Source organism: Crinia signifera, chromosome 4, assembly GCF_055691185.1.
Source record: "Crinia signifera chromosome 4, ASM5569118v1, whole genome shotgun sequence".
NCBI classification, from domain to species: Eukaryota; Metazoa; Chordata; class Amphibia; order Anura; family Myobatrachidae; genus Crinia; species Crinia signifera.
In genome coordinates, this window is record NC_139220.1 from 341,138,089 (window position 1) to 341,157,171 (window position 19,083).

Genomic DNA, 19,083 nt, shown 5'->3' on the forward strand with positions numbered 1-19,083 from the left:
GGATGTGTTCTTGTCTGCATCTCCTCGCAAGTTAGCAAGGGAATCTGAATGGGCATTTATATCAATGTTATGTATCTCCTGTATACAGATACGAGATAGATGATAGATAGTGGTCGGCCTGGCACTCACATAAATAGGTGTAGCTACTACAATGCATATATATGTATGTGTGTGTGTGTATATGTATATATGTGTATGTATGTACATATATATTATAACCTATAGCATCCAAGCCTGCTGGCACTCACAAAAAAGTATAGAAATATATATATATAATATTTAGAGCCACGTGAGGGTCCCCAACAACCAACCCCATACCTCCCAACTTCTGACCTGTAGAAATAGGGACACTCGGGCGGCGAAGCCGCGCGAGCGCCCGAAAAGGGGGCGGGGCGTATGCAAATGAGATCGCGACTTATGCTAATTAGCCGCAACCTCATTTTCATACGAGAATAGACGCTGTGTGCATGCGCACAGCGTCTATTCTACTAGATTGGGGGGTCTCCCAACTGCCACCCCCGCAGCGGAACAATGCCTGCCGCGGGTGGGACAGCAGGACAGGACCCGAAAATCGGGACTGTCCCGCTGTAATCGTGACAGTTGGGAGGTATGGTCACCCCTATGTTGAACTTTTAACAAGGTGGTCACTCACACGCAGTGGCGCCGCACGGCTTGTCCCACTGTTTCACTGCTGCCGGACGATGGGGTCCAGGAACCTCTCCATATCCAGGCCAGGCAGCAGCTAACATGCCGGCTGACTGTCCCCTGCCTGTGCTGCAGCAGCGCTGTGTGACACCCACGAGGACACGCGCTGTCATCAGTACCAGCAGTCTGACGCTGTGACTGCTGTCTGCTGGGAGGGGACTGGCAAGCTGGGGGATGGATGGACGGAGACCAGACCCCGCTTTTTGTGCACGGACACTGTCGCAGCAGCCCTTTGGGAGACGGTGATGGGCTGGAAGGGGGCGTGCTCACTGCTCCCTCTTACCCGTCCCGCACTGGCTGCCTGCGACTTCTCCCGCCCGAGTCTTCACTTGCTGCTGGCTCCGAGTAGTACAGCATCAGGCGCAGCCAGGAGCCGGGTGACAGAGAGGAGGGGGAGAGGGTACCGCCAGGCAGCTATTCTAATGCAGGTCTGGACTATCGGAGGCAATGGAGCCAGTGCCCCCTGTAAGGCTGACGTCCGGCGGCAGATGACTCCATTGCCTCCGGGAGTTCCGCCACTGCTTAGATCATCAGTCATTTGATTTACCCCTCCTGGTGTGTCTACTCTGTTGCATATCTTTGTGTCATCTGCAACAAGGCATACATTCCCTTCAATACCATTTGCAATGTCACTGACAAAGATATTAAAGAGCACTGGTCCAAGTACAGATCCCTGGGGTACTCCACTGGTAACATGTCCCTCCATAGAATGCACTCCATTTACTACCACTGTCTGTTTCCTATCCTGCAACCAGGTTCTTATCCATTTAATTGTTTTATAATCCAATCCCACACTTTCACGTTTATTTAGCAGCCTGCGATGTGGGACAGTGTCACATGCCTTACTAAAGTCTAGATATGCCACATCTACAGCCCCCCCTTCATCTAGTATTTTGGTCACGGAGTCAAAAAGGTCAATGAGACTTGTATGGCATGATCTCCCTGCAGTAACACCATGCTGTAACCCCCATTATCTGTGCGCTATACCACCCTCATCACTGTTATCTGCCCCTGCGGGGTACTTGTATTCCCCCAGATGCTGCAGCTGATGGATGCCCAGGGCTGTGCCCTCACTCAGAGTCAGACCGTCCTGCAGGACCTGGATGAGTATCGCACAGGTCTGGCTGCACAGGTGAGCAACAGTGTATGCAGCAACCTCGGCCGCAAAGCTGACAATCACTGCTCGTCATAGAGATCACTGCATATAAATGCAGTGCTGAGGGTATTACATAGACGCAGGGGGTAACACAACTCCACAGGGGGGTACACAGACACAGCGCAGTGGGAACACAACTCCACAGGGGGGTACACAGACACAGCGCAGTGGTAACACAACTCCACAGGGGAATACACAGACACAGCACAGGGGGTACACATAAACAGCGCCGGGGGGTACACAGACACAGCGCAGGGGGTAACAACTCCACAGGGGAGTAAACACAAACAGCGCAGGGGGGTACACAGACACAGGGGGTAACACAATTACACAGGGGAATACACAAACAGCGCAGGGGGTAACACAACTCCACAGGGGAAGACACAGCGCAGGGGGGTACACACAAACAGCGCCGGGGGGGGGGGGGGGGGTACACAGACACAGGGGGTAACACAACTCCACAGGGGAATACACACACAGCGCAGGGGGGTACACACAAACAGCGCCGGGGGGTACACAGACACAGGGGGTAACACAATTACACAGGGGAATACACAGACAGCGCAGGGGGTAACACAACTCCACAGGGGAAGACACAGCGCAGGGGGGTACACACAAACAGCGCCGGGGGGGGGGGGGGGGTACACAGACACAGGGGGTAACACAACTCCACAGGGGAATACACAGACACAGCGCAGGGGGGTACACACAAACAGCGCAGGGGGGTACACAGACACAGGGGGTAACACAATTACACAGGGGAATACACAGACAGCGCAGGGGGTAACACAATTACACAGGGGAATATACAGACAGCGCAGGGGGTAACACAATTACACAGGGGAATACACAGACAGCGCAGGGGGTAACACAATTACACAGGGGATTACACAGACAGCGCCGGGTGGTACACAGACACAGGGGGTAACACAATTACACAGGGGAATACACAGACAGTGCAGGGGGTAACACAATTACACAGGGGAATACACAGACAGCGCAGGGGGTAACAACTCCACAGGGGAATACACAGTCACAGCGCAGGGGGTAACAATTACACAGGGGAATACACAGACAGTGCAGGGGGTAACACAATTACACAGGGAAATACACAGACAGCGCAGGGGGTAACACAATTACACAGGGGAATACAAAGACAGTGCAGGGGGTAACACAATTACACAGGGGAATACAAAGCCAGCGCAGGGGGTAACACAATTTCACAGGGGAATACACAGACAGTGCAGGGGGTAACACAATTACACAGGGGAATACAAAGACAGCGCAGGGGGTAACACAATTTCACAGGGGAATACAAAGACAGCGCAGGGGGTAACACAACTCCACAGGGGGGTACACAGACACAGCGCAGGGGGGTACACACAAACAGCACAGGGGGGTACACAGACACAGGGGGTAACAACTCCACAGGGGAGTACACACAAACAGCGCAGGGGGTAACACAGACAGCGCAGGGGGTAACACAATTACACAGGGGAATACACAAACAGCGCAGGGGGTAACACAATTACACAGGGGAATACACAGACACAGCGCAGGGGGTACACACAAACAGCACAGGGGGATACACAGACACAGGGGGTAACACAATTACACAGGGGAATACACAAACAGTGCAGGGGGTAACACAATTACACAGGTGAATACACAGACAGCGCAGGGGGTAACACAATTACACAGGGGAATACACAGACAGCGCAGGGGGTAACAACTCCACAGGGGAATACACAGACACAGCGCAGGGGGGTACACAACTCCACAGGGGAATACACAGACACAGCGCAGGGGGTAACACAAACAGCGCAGGGGGTAACACAATTACACAGGGGAATACACAGACAGCGCAGGGGGTAACACAATTACACAGGGGATTACACAGACAGTGCAGGGGGTAACACAATTACACAGGAGGAACACAGAGACAGCGCAAGGCATTCTGTGGGTGCTTGAGGGCCTGAGCACCCACGGAAATTGATAAGCACCCACCTGCTCAGCAGCGGCCCACTCGCCCGTGTCCCACTGCACTCCCCCTCCCTCATCGCTGGCACAGGTACTGTGTGGGCATCTATGTATTTGGCACTGTGGGGAGAATTTTTGTACCTGCACTGTGGGGGAATTTATGTATTTGACACTGTGGGGGCATTTATGTATTTGGCACTGTGGGGGGGGGGTTTGTACCTGCACTGTGGGGGCATTTATGTATTTGGCACTGTGGGGGGCATTTATGTATTTGGCACTGTGGGGGGCATTTATGTGTTTGGCACTGTGGGGGGCATTTATGTGTTTGGCACTGTGGGGGCGTTTATGTACCTGCACTGTGGGGACATTTATGTATTTGGCACTGTGGGGGCATTTATGTACCTGCACTGTGGGGGCATTTATGTATTTGGCACTGTGGGGGCATTTATGTACTTGGCACTGTGGGGGCATTTTTGTACCTGCACTGTGGGGGCATTTATGTGTTTGGCACTGTGGGGGGCATTTATGTGTTTGGCACTGTGGGGGGCATTTATATGTTTGGCACTGTGGGGGGCATTTCTATGTTTGGCACTGTGGGGGGCATTTATGTATTTGGCACTGTGGGGGCGTTTATGTATTTGGCACTGTGGGGGCATTTATGTACCTGCACTGTGTGGGCATTTATGTATTTGGCACTGTGGGGGCATTTATGTATTTGGCACTGTGGGGGCATTTATGTACCTGCACTGTGGGGGCATTTATGTATTTGGCACTGTGGGGGCATTTATGTACCTGCACTGTGGGGGCATTTTTGTACCTGCACTGTGGGGGCATCTATGTATTTGGCACTGTGGGGGCATTTATGTATTTGGCACTGTGGGGGCATTTATGTATTTGGCACTGTGGGGGCATTTATGTATTTGGCACTGTGGGGGGCATTTATGTATTTGGCACTGTGGGGGCATTTATGTATTTGGCACTGTGGGGGCATCTATGTATTTGGCACTGTGGGGGCATCTATGTATTTGGCACTGTGGGGGCATCTATGTATTTGGCACTGTGGGGGCATCTATGTATTTGGCACTGTGGGGGCATCTATGTATTTGGCACTGTGGGGGCATCTATGTATTTGGCACTGTGGGGGCATCTATGTATTTAGCACTGTGGGGGCATCTATGTATTTGGCACTGTGGGGGCATTTATGTATTTGGCACTGTGGGGGGCATCTATGTGTTTGGCACTGTGGGGGCATTTATGTATTTGGCACTGTGGGGGCATCTATGTATTTGGCACTGTGGGGGCATCTATGTATTTGGCACTGTGGGGGCATTTATGTATTTGGCACTGTGGGGGCATTTATGTATTTGGCACTGTGGGGGCATCTATGTATTTGGCACTGTGGGGGCATTTATGTATTTGGCACTGTGGGGGCATTTATGTATTTGGCACTGTGGGGGCATCTATGTATTTGGCACTGTGGGGGCATTTATGTATTTGGCACTGTGGGGGCATTTATGTGTTTGGCACTGTGGGGGCATCTATGTGTTTGGCACTGTGGGGGTATTTATGTATTTGGCACTGTGGGGGCATTTATGTATTTGGCACTGTGGGGGCATCTATGTATTTGGCACTGTGGGAGAATTTATGTACCTGCACTGTGGGGGCATCTATGTATTTGGCACTGTGGGGGGCATTTATGTATTTGGCACTGTGGGGGGCATTTATGTATTTGGCACTGTGGGGGCATTTATGTATTTGGCACTGTGGGGGGCATTTATGTATTTGGCACTGTGGGGGGCATTTATGTGTTTGGCACTGTGGGGGGCATTTATGTGTTTGGCACTGTGGGGGCGTTTATGTACCTGCACTGTGGGGACATTTATGTATTTGGCACTGTGGGGGCATTTATGTACTTGGCACTGTGGGGGCATTTTTGTACCTGCACTGTGGGGGCATTTATGTGTTTGGCACTGTGGGGGGCATTTATGTGTTTGGCACTGTGGGGGGCATTTATATGTTTGGCACTGTGGGGGGCATTTCTATGTTTGGCACTGTGGGGGGCATTTATGTATTTGGCACTGTGGGGGCGTTTATGTATTTGGCACTGTGGGGGCATTTATGTACCTGCACTGTGTGGGCATTTATGTATTTGGCACTGTGGGGGCATTTATGTATTTGGCACTGTGGGGGCATTTATGTACCTGCACTGTGGGGGCATTTATGTATTTGGCACTGTGGGGGCATTTATGTACCTGCACTGTGGGGGCATTTTTGTACCTGCACTGTGGGGGCATCTATGTATTTGGCACTGTGGGGGCATTTATGTATTTGGCACTGTGGGGGCATTTATGTATTTGGCACTGTGGGGGCATTTATGTATTTGGCACTGTGGGGGGCATTTATGTATTTGGCACTGTGGGGGCATTTATGTATTTGGCACTGTGGGGGCATCTATGTATTTGGCACTGTGGGGGCATTTATGTACCTGCACTGTGGGGGCATTTTTGTACCTGCACTGTGGGGGCATCTATGTATTTGGCACTGTGGGGGCATTTATGTATTTGGCACTGTGGGGGCATTTATGTATTTGGCACTGTGGGGGCATTTATGTATTTGGCACTGTGGGGGGCATTTATGTATTTGGCACTGTGGGGGCATTTATGTATTTGGCACTGTGGGGGCATTTATGTATTTGGCACTGTTGGGGGCATTTATGTATTTGGCACTGTGGGGCATTTATGTATTTGGCACTGTGGGGGGCATTTATGTATTTGGCACTGTGGGGGCATTTATGTATTTGGCACAGTGGGGGCATTTATGTATTTGGCACAGTGGGGGCATTTATGTATTTGGCACTGTGTGGGCATCTATGTATTTGGCACTGTGGGGGCATCTATGTATTTGGCACTGTGGGGGCATCTATGTATTTGGCACTGTGGGAGCATTTATGTATTTGGCACTGTGGGGGGCATCTATGTGTTTGGCACTGTGGGGGCATTTATGTGTTTGGCACTGTGGGGGCATCTATGTGTTTGGCACTGTGGGGGCATCTATGTGTTTGGCACTGTGGGGGCATTTATGTGTTTGGCACTGTGGGGGCATTTATGTATTTGGCACTGTGGGAGCATTTATGTGTTTGGCACTGTTGCCATAATTTGAATATTGGAGATAACTGTGCTGCGTAATATAAATCAGTATTATTTTGTGGCCACGCCCCTTTCTTATGAAGCCACTCCACTATATTTTTGACTTGAGCACCCACCAGCAAAAACATAAATCGGCACCTTTGGCGCAAGGGGTAACACAACTCCACAGGGGGGTACACAGAGACCATGCAGGGGGCAACACAACTCCACAGGGGGTACACAGACACAGTGCAAGGGGTAACACAACTCCACAGGGGGGTACACAGAGACCATGCAGGGGGCAACACAACTCCACAGGGGGGTACACAGACACAGTGCAAGGAGTAACACAACTCCACAGGGGGGGTACACAAACACTGTGCAGGTTGTAACACAGCTACACAGAGGGGTACACAGACACAGTGCAAGGGGTAACACAACTCCACAGGGGGGGGTACACAAACACTGTGAAGGTTGTAACACAGCTACACAGAGGGGTACACAGACACAGTGCAAGGGGTAACACAACTCCACAGGGGGGGGGTACACAAACACTGTGAAGGTTGTAACACAGCTAGAACAGAGGGGTACACAGAGACAGTGCAGGGGGCAATACAACTCCACACAGGATTACACAGAGACAGATCAGGGGTTAACACAACTCAACTCCTCATGGGGGTACACAGACAGCTCATGGGGTAACAAAACTCCACAGGGGTTTACAAAGAGACAGAGCAGAGGTACATTGTGTATAATACTGTATGTAATGCTGTGGTACATGGTGTATTAGTACTGTATATAACGCTGTGGTACATGGTGTATTAGTCCTGTATATAATGCTGTGGTACGTGGTGTATTTGTCCTGTATATAACGCTGTGGTACGTGGTGTATTAGTCCTGTATATAACGCTGTGGTACGTGGTGTATTAGTCCTGTATATAACGCTGTGGTACGTGGTGTATTAGTCCTGTATATAACGCTGTGGTACGTGGTGTATTAGTCCTGTATATAACGCTGTGGTATGTGGTGGATTAGTACTGTACATAATGCTGTGGTACGTGTTGCATTTGTTCTGTGTATTGCGCTGTGGTATGTGGTGTATTAGTTCTGTGTATAACGCTGTGGTACGTGGTGTATGAGTACTGTGTATAATGCTGTGATACTTGGTGTGGTGTATGAGTACTCTGTATAATGCTGTGGTATGTGGTGTATTAGTACTGTACATAATGCTGTTGTGTATTAGTACTGTGTTGAATGCTGTGGTGCATTGGTTCTGTGTATAAGGCTGTGGTACATGGTGTATTAGTACTGTATATAATGCTGTGGTGTGGTGTACTAGTACTGTGTAGGATGCTGTGGTATGTGGTAGATTAGTACTGTGCATAACGATGTGGTGTATTAGTACTGTGTATAATGCTGTGGTACGTGTTGCATTAGTTCTATGTATTATGCTGTGGTACGTGGTGTATGAGTACTGTTTATAATGCTGTGGTACATGGTGTATTATAACTGTACATAATCGTGTGGTGTATTAGTACTGTCTATAATTCTGTGGAATGTGTTGGATTAGTTCTGTGTATTGCACTGTGGTACATGGTGTATTAGTCCTGTTTATAATGCTGTGGTACGTGGTGTATTAGTCCTGTTTATAATGCTGTGGTACGTGGTGTATTAGTCCTGTTTATAATGCTGTGGTACGTGGTGTATGAGTACTGTGTATAATGCTGTGGTACGTGGTGTATTAGTACTGTACATAATGGTGTGGTGTATTAGTACTGTCTATAATGCTGTGGTATGTGGTGTATTAGTACTGTACATAATGTATTGGGCTGGACTGGGGCGGAGCCTAGGGGGAGGCCCACTTGACAGGGGTTGGAAGGAGCTTAAGGGTAGTAGGGTAATAGGGGTTTGGGGGTGTACCTGGGTAATGACAAGGTGGGGGAGGGGCTTAACAGGGTGGCGTGGCGGTATATATTGAGGGGATCACGTAGCCCCCGTTCAGACATTTTGTCGGGGATCAAGAAGCTAGCTAGCTGAACGATCCTGTGACACTTCAGATATCATGGCGGAAATCGATGCTGCGCTGGCCTCCTTGAGAAAGGCGGCCGGTACGCAGGGAGCGGCCTGGCTACAGGAGCAGGTAGCGGGCCTCATTCGGGGGTTGGGGACAGACGCTGATACGTCTGACCCCTCTGGCGCATGGCCTCGGAGGTCCCGGCCTCCGGAGCGCCTTAGCCCTTCCTTCACCCCCAGAACCCGGCGCCGGTCTAGGAGCCCCATTCGGGACCCTCCAGGCAGTTCCGCGGGACGGACACCTTCCTCCCGGCAGGTGCGGTCTGGGAGGAATCCAACAGGACGGCGGGGTTCACAGCGCGGGAGGGGTCGCCTCCCCGTGCAAGAAGAAGCAGCGGGAGCGACGGCGGGTACAAGTGCGGCAGAGGATGGCGTCCACACAGATCTCCGGGGAGAAGGCAGTGGTGCAAGCGTGGGGAGAGCCACCGGGAACAAGCGGCAGCCGGCTGGCTTAGACGGCGTTGAAGAGCCTACACGCAGTGCGGCACCTGCAGGATCTTTGGCGGGTGCGCGCCCGGCTCCCAGACCCAGCAGAACAGATGAGATGCCCGGAGGAGAAAGTGCGCGTCAGGAAACAGGAGCTGCGGCTGCTGGGTTCACAGCCCCCAGGCAGCCTGGTGAGTCATCATCTATGTCTTCTGTGCCCCTGTCAGGTAGTCAGGGGGGGGGGGGCAGGAGTGGGTCAGCAGAGTGAGGCTACTAAGGGGATGTTGGAGTTGGTGACTGGTTTTGCGGAGTGGTTTTCAAAAGTGAGGCAGGGGTCAGTCGCCAGCGAGCGCGTGGGTTACGCCAGGCAGTACTATGGGTACTGGTAGTGCAGGTACTACACAGGCTAGTGGGGACACTGAGGTAGAAACGGTGCGGGTCAGTGATTCTGCTAAGGGTGAAGTATATGTTTGTTTTGAGGGGCCGCTGGGGGCCCACCTGAAGCAGGAGGTAAAGGACAAAGTGTGGAAAGGGGAGTATGTGGATATATTCTCTCTGCTCCCATTGGAGCGCTTTAATTTGGATAGGCCGCGTAAGGAAGAAAAGAAGGAGTAAGAGGAACGTCGGAGGTATCGACAGATACCAATTACGTTTTCCAATTGGCTCCAGGCCTTTGCGATTTTAGCTAGTGTGATTGGGGAAAAAGCGCCTGAGAATTGTTCACCCCTGTTCTGCTATATGGATGCGATTGCGGAGGCAGAGAGGGTTTATGGGGGACAGGCTTGGCTGCGATATGATGAACAGTTTAGGCAGCGAAAGGCGGTGCGGCCCAATATTAGGTGGGATCATAAGGATATTGGGCTCTGGTTAAAAGTGACAGCACCGAATAGGTTGGGGCAGCCCTTTCGGGGGGACAGGAGGGGGGGAGCAAGGGAGGGGGTCAATAACACGGCCATACAAAAGGGCCTATGTTTTGCATTCAATGAAGGAACGTGTCGCTTTGGAGCAAAGTGCAAGTTTAAGCACGAGTGCACCTCATGCGGGGGTACTCATGGAGCAAACAAGTGTTTCAGGGGAAAATTGCGGGAGTCCACTTCAAAAGGGGGTGACTCCAATACGCTTGGAAAGGATGCTGGGTTATCTGCATAGATACCCAAACAGGCAGGCGGCGGCGCTTTTAGAAGAGGGGTTTCGGGACGGGTTTAAAATCCCTTCGGAGGTTGCGGCGACAGGGGTTTTTAAGGGGAATTTAAAATCAGCTAGGGAACACCCTGAGATAGTGGGGGAAAAATTGGCAAAAGAGGTGCAGTTGGGGAGAATGTCTGGTCCTTTTTCATCGCCGCCAATGGCGGATTTGGTAGTGTCACCATTGGGGGTTGTGCCCAAAAAAGAGGCGAATAAATTTCGCCTCATTCATCATTTATCATTTCCGAAGGGGGCGTCGGTCAATGATGGTATTGATCCTGAAATTTGTTCGGTGGTTTATACGTCATTTGATGCGGCTGTACAGTGGGTGAAGCGTTTTGGTAAGGGGGCTCTATTGGCGAAGACTGACATAGAAGCTGCTTTTCGGTTGTTGCCGGTTCACCCATCGAGTTTTCGGTTGTTAGGTTGCTGTTGGGATGGGGGTTACTTTGTTGATCGCTGCCTTCCAATGGGGTGCTCCCTGTCGTGTGCCTATTTTGAGGCGTTTAGTTCCTTTTTGGAATGGGTAGTTAGGGATGTGTCAGGGTGCGGTTCAATTATCCATTATTTGGATGATTTTTTGTGCATTGGCCCGGGGGATGGCAAGGTCTGTGCACTGTTGCTGTGCACCGTTGAACGGGTGGCAGCAGATTTTGGGGTGCCGTTGGCTCCTGAAAAAACAGAGGGGCCGGCGTCAGTGATTAGCTTTCTGGGAATTACTATTGACACTGTGTTGATGGAATGTCGCTTACCTGCAGACAAGTTAGCGTCGCTCAAGGCGGAAGTTGGGAGGGCGGTGAGATTAAAGAAAATTAAGTTGAGGGAACTGCAGTCTTTGTTAGGCAAATTAAACTTTGCCTGTCGTATCATCCCTATGGGCAGGATTTTCAGCAGACGCTTGGCAGGGGTGACGGCCGGAGTTACTTCCCCTCATCATTTCATTAGGTTGGGGAGGGAGTTGCGTGATGACCTTAAGGTGTGGGCGGAGTTTTTGGAGTCGTTCAACGGCAGGGCAATGTGGATGTCAGACGCGGTGGTGGCATTTGACATAGATCTGTTTACTGATGCGGCCGGGAGCGTTGGTTACGGGGCTTATTGTCAGGGCCACTGGAGCGCAGAAAAATGGCCAGAGTCATGGGTCATTCGGGGCTGGGTGCGTAACCTGGCGTTGTTAGAACTGTTTCCCATACTGGTAGCGGTGGTGATTTGGGGGCCATTATTTCAGGACAGGAAAATTTGCTTCCATTGTGATAATATGAGTGTAGTGGAAGCAGTTAATAATTTGTCGGCATCATCTCCTCCGGTGGTTAAGGTATTACAACGGTTGGTGTTAGAGTGTTTAGCCTTGAATGCTTGGGTGGTGGCTAGGCATGTTCCTGGAGTGGCTAATTGTATAGCGGACTCCTTGTCTCGTTGGCAGTGGGATCGATTCAGGGAGCTGGCGCCGGGAGCGGATCAAGATGGGGTCGATTGCCCGAGGCACCTTTGGGAGCTGCTGGAAGAATAGCGGATCAGCTCATCAGGGATTCTCTCGCACCCGGCAACGTGGTCGGCTTACTGCCAGGAGTGGCAGCGCTGGAATGAGTGGTGCAGATCAGTGGGCCTGCCGGAGGGAGAGGAGGAGATCAGGGTGTTGCTATACATCGGCCATTGTAAAGAGCTGGGGTGGTCTGTGGCGAAGATAGGCAGGTGCATGGCAGGGTTGGCATTCGGTTTTAGGGCTAGTGCAAAGCCAGATGTCACAAAGAGCTTCCTGGTATCGCGGGCACTTAAGGGATGGAGAAGAGGTCATGCAGTACAGGATAAGAGGAGGCCGGTTTCTTTTAAATTATTGCAGGATTTGGGTGTGCAGTTGGGGTCAGTCTGCCGATCTGCTTATGAAATTAACCTGTTTCAATTGGCATTTTCCCTTGCGTTTTTTGGGGCATTGAGGTTGGGGGAATTGGTTAGTCCAAGCGTGGCTGTACCGGGGGCCTTAGATATGAGAAGGTTGTTTTATTTTCGGATAGGGTGGAATTTGTGTTGAGTCGGTCTAAAACAGACCAATTGGGAAGGGGAAAGCGGGTTGTGCTATTTGAGGTACGGGGTTCTTCTATGTGCCCAGTGGAATGCCTCAGAGTTTTCAAAGAATGTAGATTTACAGAGGGGCAGCAGAGAGACCCATTGTTAGTGCATGCTGATGGGTCATTTTGTCCCGTTTTCAATTTGTTAGTGTTTTTAGGAAGGGGCTGCGGTTGCTGGGCCTGAGAGAGCAGGAATATGCAGGGCACTCGTTTAGGATTGGGGCAGCTACAGAGGCGGCACGCTTAGGTTTTGGGGAAGATTTAATCAAGAAGATTGGTAGGTGGGATTCGGCTCGTTTCAAATCATATGTGAGGGTAGGGATGTTGTAATGTTTACTGAGCTGCTGACTGGGAGCTTGTTTCGTTTTGTTTTCTTTGTTGTTTAGGGCAGCCTTCGTGTCTCATCTGGATTATGGGACACTCATACGTCTTTTGGGGTGCCGTTCGAGCCGGAATGAGACCGAACAGACGACGATTGGGGTTGGATGGTCGGGAATTCGAAGTCCGCTGGCTGGGGAAGCGTGGCATGGTGTGGAGTGGGGTACTGCCGGAGTTCCATCGCTTTGTGAGGCTGGACAGGCCCCCCGAGATCTTGGTGTTACATGTTGGGGGTAATGATTTGGGGGTTAGGCCTTTCCGTGAGTTAATTCGTGATATTAAGTTCGATTTATTACGCCTCTGGGCGTTATTTCCAGATGTGATTACCGTCTGGTCTGATATAGTGCCCCGGCAAGTTTGGAGGGAGGCGCGTTCAGTGGAAAGGATCAATAAGGCCAGGATTAAGGTCAACAGAGCTATTGGTAAATTTGTGGCTAGGAATGGTGGAGTGATGGTGCGTCATTTAGAGCTGGAATCTGGGTCGGGCGCATTTTGGAGGGGGGATGGGGTCCACCTGAACGCGGTGGGCATGGATTTATGGGCTCTGGCGATACAGGACGGGGTAGAAGTGGCTGTGGCTTTGTGGCGGGTACGCAGGGGGTTAAGGGGTTAACCCCATGCGTTATGGCGGAGGGGATCCTCGAGGTTGGTGGTCATGGAGGCTTGGCTTTGTGGAGGGGAGGGCCCCATGGCGGGGGCTGGACTCCTCGGGGTGAGGCTATATGGATACATTGATAATGAGCACGGGGTCTATGCAGATCGGTGCCCTCGAGCCTGCGTCATCGGCTGGGGGTAAAAAAGTGTGAGGGAGAGTGCTCTGATATGTATGCTGGTTTTTTAGGGTTTTGGGCCTCGAGGATCACCTTTGGCGGGTTATGTGGGGATCATGGTTGAAAAACTGTTATTGTTATTATTATTATTGTTTTAATAAAGATGGCTGCTGTGGCCAATTTCATCCAACATGAAGGAGTGGAGTCTTATTTGGGTAAAAGGGGGTGGGGAAAAATGGTCACAGCGAGTTGACAATACCCTGTCATGGTGTGGTGTATTAGTACTGTACATAATGGTGTGGTGTATTAGTACTGTGTAGGAAGCTGTGGTACGTGGTGGATTAGTACTATACATAATGCTGTGGTGTATTAGTACTGTGTGTAATGCTGTGGTATGTGCTGGATTAGTTGTGTGTATCATGCTGTGGTATGTGGTGTATTAGTACTGTACATAATGGTGTGGTGTATTAGTACTGTGTAGGACGCTGTGGTACGTGGTGTATTAGTACTGTATATAATGCTGTGGTACGTGGTATATTAGTACGGTATATAATGCTGTGGTGTATTAGTACTGTGTAGAATGCTGTGGTACGTGGTGTATAAGTACTGTATATAATGCTGTGGTACGTGGTATATTAGTACGGTATATAATGCTGTGGTGTATTAGTACTGTGCAGGACGCTGTGGTACGTGGTGTATTAGTACTGTGTATAATGCTGTGGTGTATTAGTGCTGTGTAGGACGCTATGGTACGCGTTGTATTAGTCCTGTATGTAATGCTGTGGTGTATTAGTACTGTGTAGGACGATGTGGTACGTGGTGTATTAGTAATGTGTATAATGCTGTGGTGTATTGGTGCTGTGTAGGATGCTGTGGTACGTGGTGTATTAGTACTGTGTATAATGCTGTGGTGTATTAGTGCGGTGTAGGACGCTGTGGTACGTGGTGTATTAGTCCTGTATGTAATGCTGTGGTGTATTAGTGCTGTTTAGGACGCTGTGGTACGCGTTGTATTAGTTCTGTATGTAATGCTGTGGTGTATTAGTGCTGTGTAGGACGCTGTGGTACGCGTTGTATTAGCCATGTATGTAATGCTGTGGTACGTGTTGTAGCCCCTAAGCACTGTATATAACTTGTGTGATCCTCCTGTTTGGCAGGTGCACCAGACAGTATTACAGGGAGCGCGTGAGCACAGAGACTTGGAGCAAAAACTGAATATCATGAAGCACAAGGTGAGCGCACTGCGCAGCGGTCAGTATCCCATTAAGGTGATGCACAAGGCGTGCGCACTGCGCAGCGGTCAGTATCCCATTAAGGTGATGCACAAGGCGTGCGCACTGCGCAGCGGTCAGTGTCTCATTAATGTGATGCACAAGGTGAGCGCACTGCGCAGTGGTCAGTATCTCATTAATGTGATGCACAAGGCGTGTGCACTGCGCAGCGGTCAGTGTCTCATTAATGTGATGCACAAGGCGTGTGCACTGCGCAGCGGTCAGTGTCTCATTAATGTGATGCACAAGGTGAGTGCACTGCGCAGCGGTCAGTATCTCATTAATGTGATGCACAAGGTGAGTGCACTGCGCAGCGGTTAGTGTCTTATTATTGTGATGCACAAGGTGTGCGCACTGCGCAGCGGTCAGTATCTCATTAATGTGATGCACAAGGTGTGCGCACTGCGCAGCGGTCAGTATCCCATTAAGGTGATGCACAAGGCGTGCGCACTGCGCAGCGGTCAGTATCCCATTAAGGTGATGCACAAGGCGTGCGCACTGCGCAGCGGTCAGTGTCTCATTAATGTGATGCACAAGGTGAGCGCACTGCGCAGTGGTCAGTATCTCATTAATGTGATGCACAAGGCGTGTGCACTGCGCAGCGGTCAGTGTCTCATTAATGTGATGCACAAGGCGTGTGCACTGCGCAGCGGTCAGTGTCTCATTAATGTGATGCACAAGGTGAGTGCACTGCGCAGCGGTCAGTATCTCATTAATGTGATGCACAAGGTGAGTGCACTGCGCAGCGGTTAGTGTCTTATTATTGTGATGCACAAGGTGTGCGCACTGCGCAGCGGTCAGTATCTCATTAATGTGATGCACAAGGTGTGCGCACTGCGCAGCGGTCAGTATCTCATTAATGTGATGCACAAGGCGTGCGCACTGCGCAGCGGTCAGTGTCTCATTAATGTGATGCACAAGGTGAGCGCACTGCGCAGCGGTCAGTATCTCATTAATGTGATGCACAAGGCGTGTGCACTGGGCAGCGGTCAGTGTCTCATTAATGTGATGCACAAGGCGTGCGCACTGCGCAGAGGTCAGTATCTCATTAATGTGATGCACAAGGTGAGTGCACTGCGCAGCGGTCAGTGTCTCATTAATGTGATGCACAAGGTGAGTGCACTGCGCAGCGGTCAGTATCTCATTAATGTGATGCACAAGGTGAGTGCACTGCGCAGCGGTTAGTGTCTTATTATTGTGATGCACAAGGTGTGCGCACTGCGCAGTGGTCAGTATCTCATTAATGTGATGCACAAGGTGTGCGCACTGCGCAGCGGTCAGTGTCTCATTAATGTGATGCACAAGGTGTGCGCACTGCGCAGCGGTCAATGTCTCATTAATGTGATGCACAAGGTGTGCGCACTGCGCAGCGGTCAGTGTCTCATTAATGTGATGCACAAGGTATGTGCACTGCGCAGCGGTCAGTATCTCATTAATGTGAGGCACAAGGTGAGTGCACTGCGCAGCGGTCAGTATCTCATTAATGTGATGCACAAGGTGAGCGCACTGCGCAGCGGTCAGTATCTCATTAATGTGATGCACAAGGTGTGCGCACTGCGCAGCGGTCAGTATCTCATTAATGTGATGCACAAGGCGAGTGCACTGCGCAGCGGTCAGTGTCTCATTAATGTGATGCACAAGGCGTGCGCACTGCACAGCGGTCATTGTCTCATTAATGTGATGCACAAGGCGTGCGCACTGCGCAGCGGTCAGTGTCTCATTAATGTGATGCACAAGGCGTGCGCACTGCGCATCGGTCAGTGTCTCATTAATGTGATGCACAAGGCGTGCGCACTGCGCAGCGGTCAGTGTCTCATTAATGTGATGCACAAGGTGTGCGCACTGCGCAGCGTTCAGTGTCTCATTAATGTGATGCACAAGGCGTGCGCACTGCGCAGCGGTCAGTGTCTCCTTAATGTGATGCACAAGGCGTGCGCACTGCGCAGCGGTCAGTGTCTCATTAATGTGATGCACAAGGCGTGCGCACTGCGCAGCGGTCAGTGTCTCATTAATGTGATGCACAAGGCGTGCGCACTGCGCAGCGGTCAGTGTCTCATTAATGTGATGCACAAGGCGTGCACACTGCGCATCGGTCAGTGTCTCCTTAATGTGATGCAAAGGCGTGCGCACTGCGCAGTGGTCAGTGTCTCCTTAATGTGATGCACAAGGCGTGCGCACTGCGCAGCTGTCAGTGTCTCCTTAATGTGATGCACAAGGTGTGCGCACTGCGCAGCGGTCAGTGTCTCATTAATGTGATGCACAAGGTGTGCGCACTGCGCAGCGGTCAGTGTCTCATTAATGTGATGCACAAGGTGTGCGCACTGCGCAGCGGTCAGTGTCTCATTAATGTGATGCACAAGGTGTGCGCACTGCGCAGCGGTCAGTGTCTCATTAATGTGATGCACAAGGTGTGCGCACTGCGCAGCGGTCAGTATCTCATTAATGTGATGCACAAGGCGTGCGCACTGCGCAGCGGTCAGTGTCTCATTAATGTGATGCACAAGGCGAGCGCACTGCGCAGCGGTCAGTGTCTCATTAATGTGATGCACAAGGTGTGCGCACTGCGCAGCGGTCAGTGTCTCATTAATGTGATGCACAAGGTGTGCGCACTGCGCAGCGGTCAGTATCACATTAATGTAATGCACAAGGTGTGCGCACTGCGCAGCGGTCAGTGTCTCATTAATGTGATGCACAAGGTGTGCGCACTGCGCAGCGGTCAGTGTCTCATTAATGTGATGCACAAGGTGTGCGCACTGCGCAGCGGTCAGTGTCTCATTAATGTGATGCACAAGGTGTGCGCACTGCGCAGCGGTCAGTGTCTCATTAATGTGATGCACAAGGTGTGCGCACTGCGCAGCGGTCAGTGTCTCCTTAATGTGATGCACAAGGTGTACGCACTGCGCAGCGGTCAGTGTCTCATTAATGTGATGCACAAGGCGTGCGCACTGCGCAGCGGTCAGTGTCTCATTAATGTGATGCACAAGGTGAGCGCACTGCGCAGCGGTCAGTGTCTCATTAATGTGATGCACAAGGTGTGCGCACTGCGCAGCGGTCAGTGTCTCCTTAATGTGATGCACAAGGTGTGCGCACTGCGCAGCGGTCAGTATCTCATTAATGTGATGCACAAGGTGTGCGCACTGCGCAGCGGTCAGTATCACATTAATGTGATGCACAAGGTGTGCGCACTGCGCAGCGGTCAGTATCTCATTAATGTGATGCACAAGGCGTGTGCACTGCGCAGCAGTCAGTATCTCATTAATGTGATGCACAAGGTGTGCGCACTGCGCATCGGTCAGTGTCTCATTAATGTGATGCACAAGGTGTGTGCACTGCGCAGCGGTCAGTATCTCATTAATGTGACGCACAAGGTGTGCGCACTGCGCAGCGGTCAGTTTCTCATGAATGTGACGCACAAGGTGTGTGCACTGCGCAGCGGTCAGTATCACCTTAATGTAATGCAATATATTAATATTATGCACAAGTATTGTTTGTTAATGCCTGCAACCAGAGACGGTCCTGGCCAATGTGATGCCCTAGGCAAGATTTTGGTTGGTGCCCCCCCCCTAGCACCGGCGTTAGTTCTAGTCTGACCCCTCTATAATTGCCACTACACTAATAACCCCCTCTATACCCGCCTCTACTCTCCCATATATACCTGCCTCTATACTACCAACCCCTATCTATCCCCCTACACTGCTGAACCCTCTATACCCTACAATACACTACTGACCCCTCTATACCCTACACTACTGACCCCTCTATACCCTACACTACTGACCCCTCTATACCTGCCACTACACTACTGACCCCTCTATACCCTACAATACACTACTGACCCTCTATACCCTACACTACACTACTGACCCCTCTATACCCTACACTATATTACTGACCCCTCTATACCCTACACTACATTGCTGACCCCTCTATACCCTACATCACTGACCCCTC

The 19,083-nt window shown here is 51.0% G+C and overlaps 1 protein-coding gene across 1 annotated transcript in view; it reads left to right on the top strand.

Annotated features, from left to right (window-relative positions):
• ACAP1 (ArfGAP with coiled-coil, ankyrin repeat and PH domains 1) overlaps positions 1 to 19,083 on the top strand; it is a 273,447-nt gene that overhangs the window by 68,761 nt on the left and 185,603 nt on the right. Inside the window, exons 8-9 of the mRNA XM_083185916.1 lie at positions 1,742 to 1,837; positions 15,019 to 15,093. Of these exons, the coding sequence (XP_083042042.1) occupies positions 1,742 to 1,837; positions 15,019 to 15,093 (171 nt within the window). The remainder of the gene's footprint in view (positions 1 to 1,741; positions 1,838 to 15,018; positions 15,094 to 19,083) is intronic.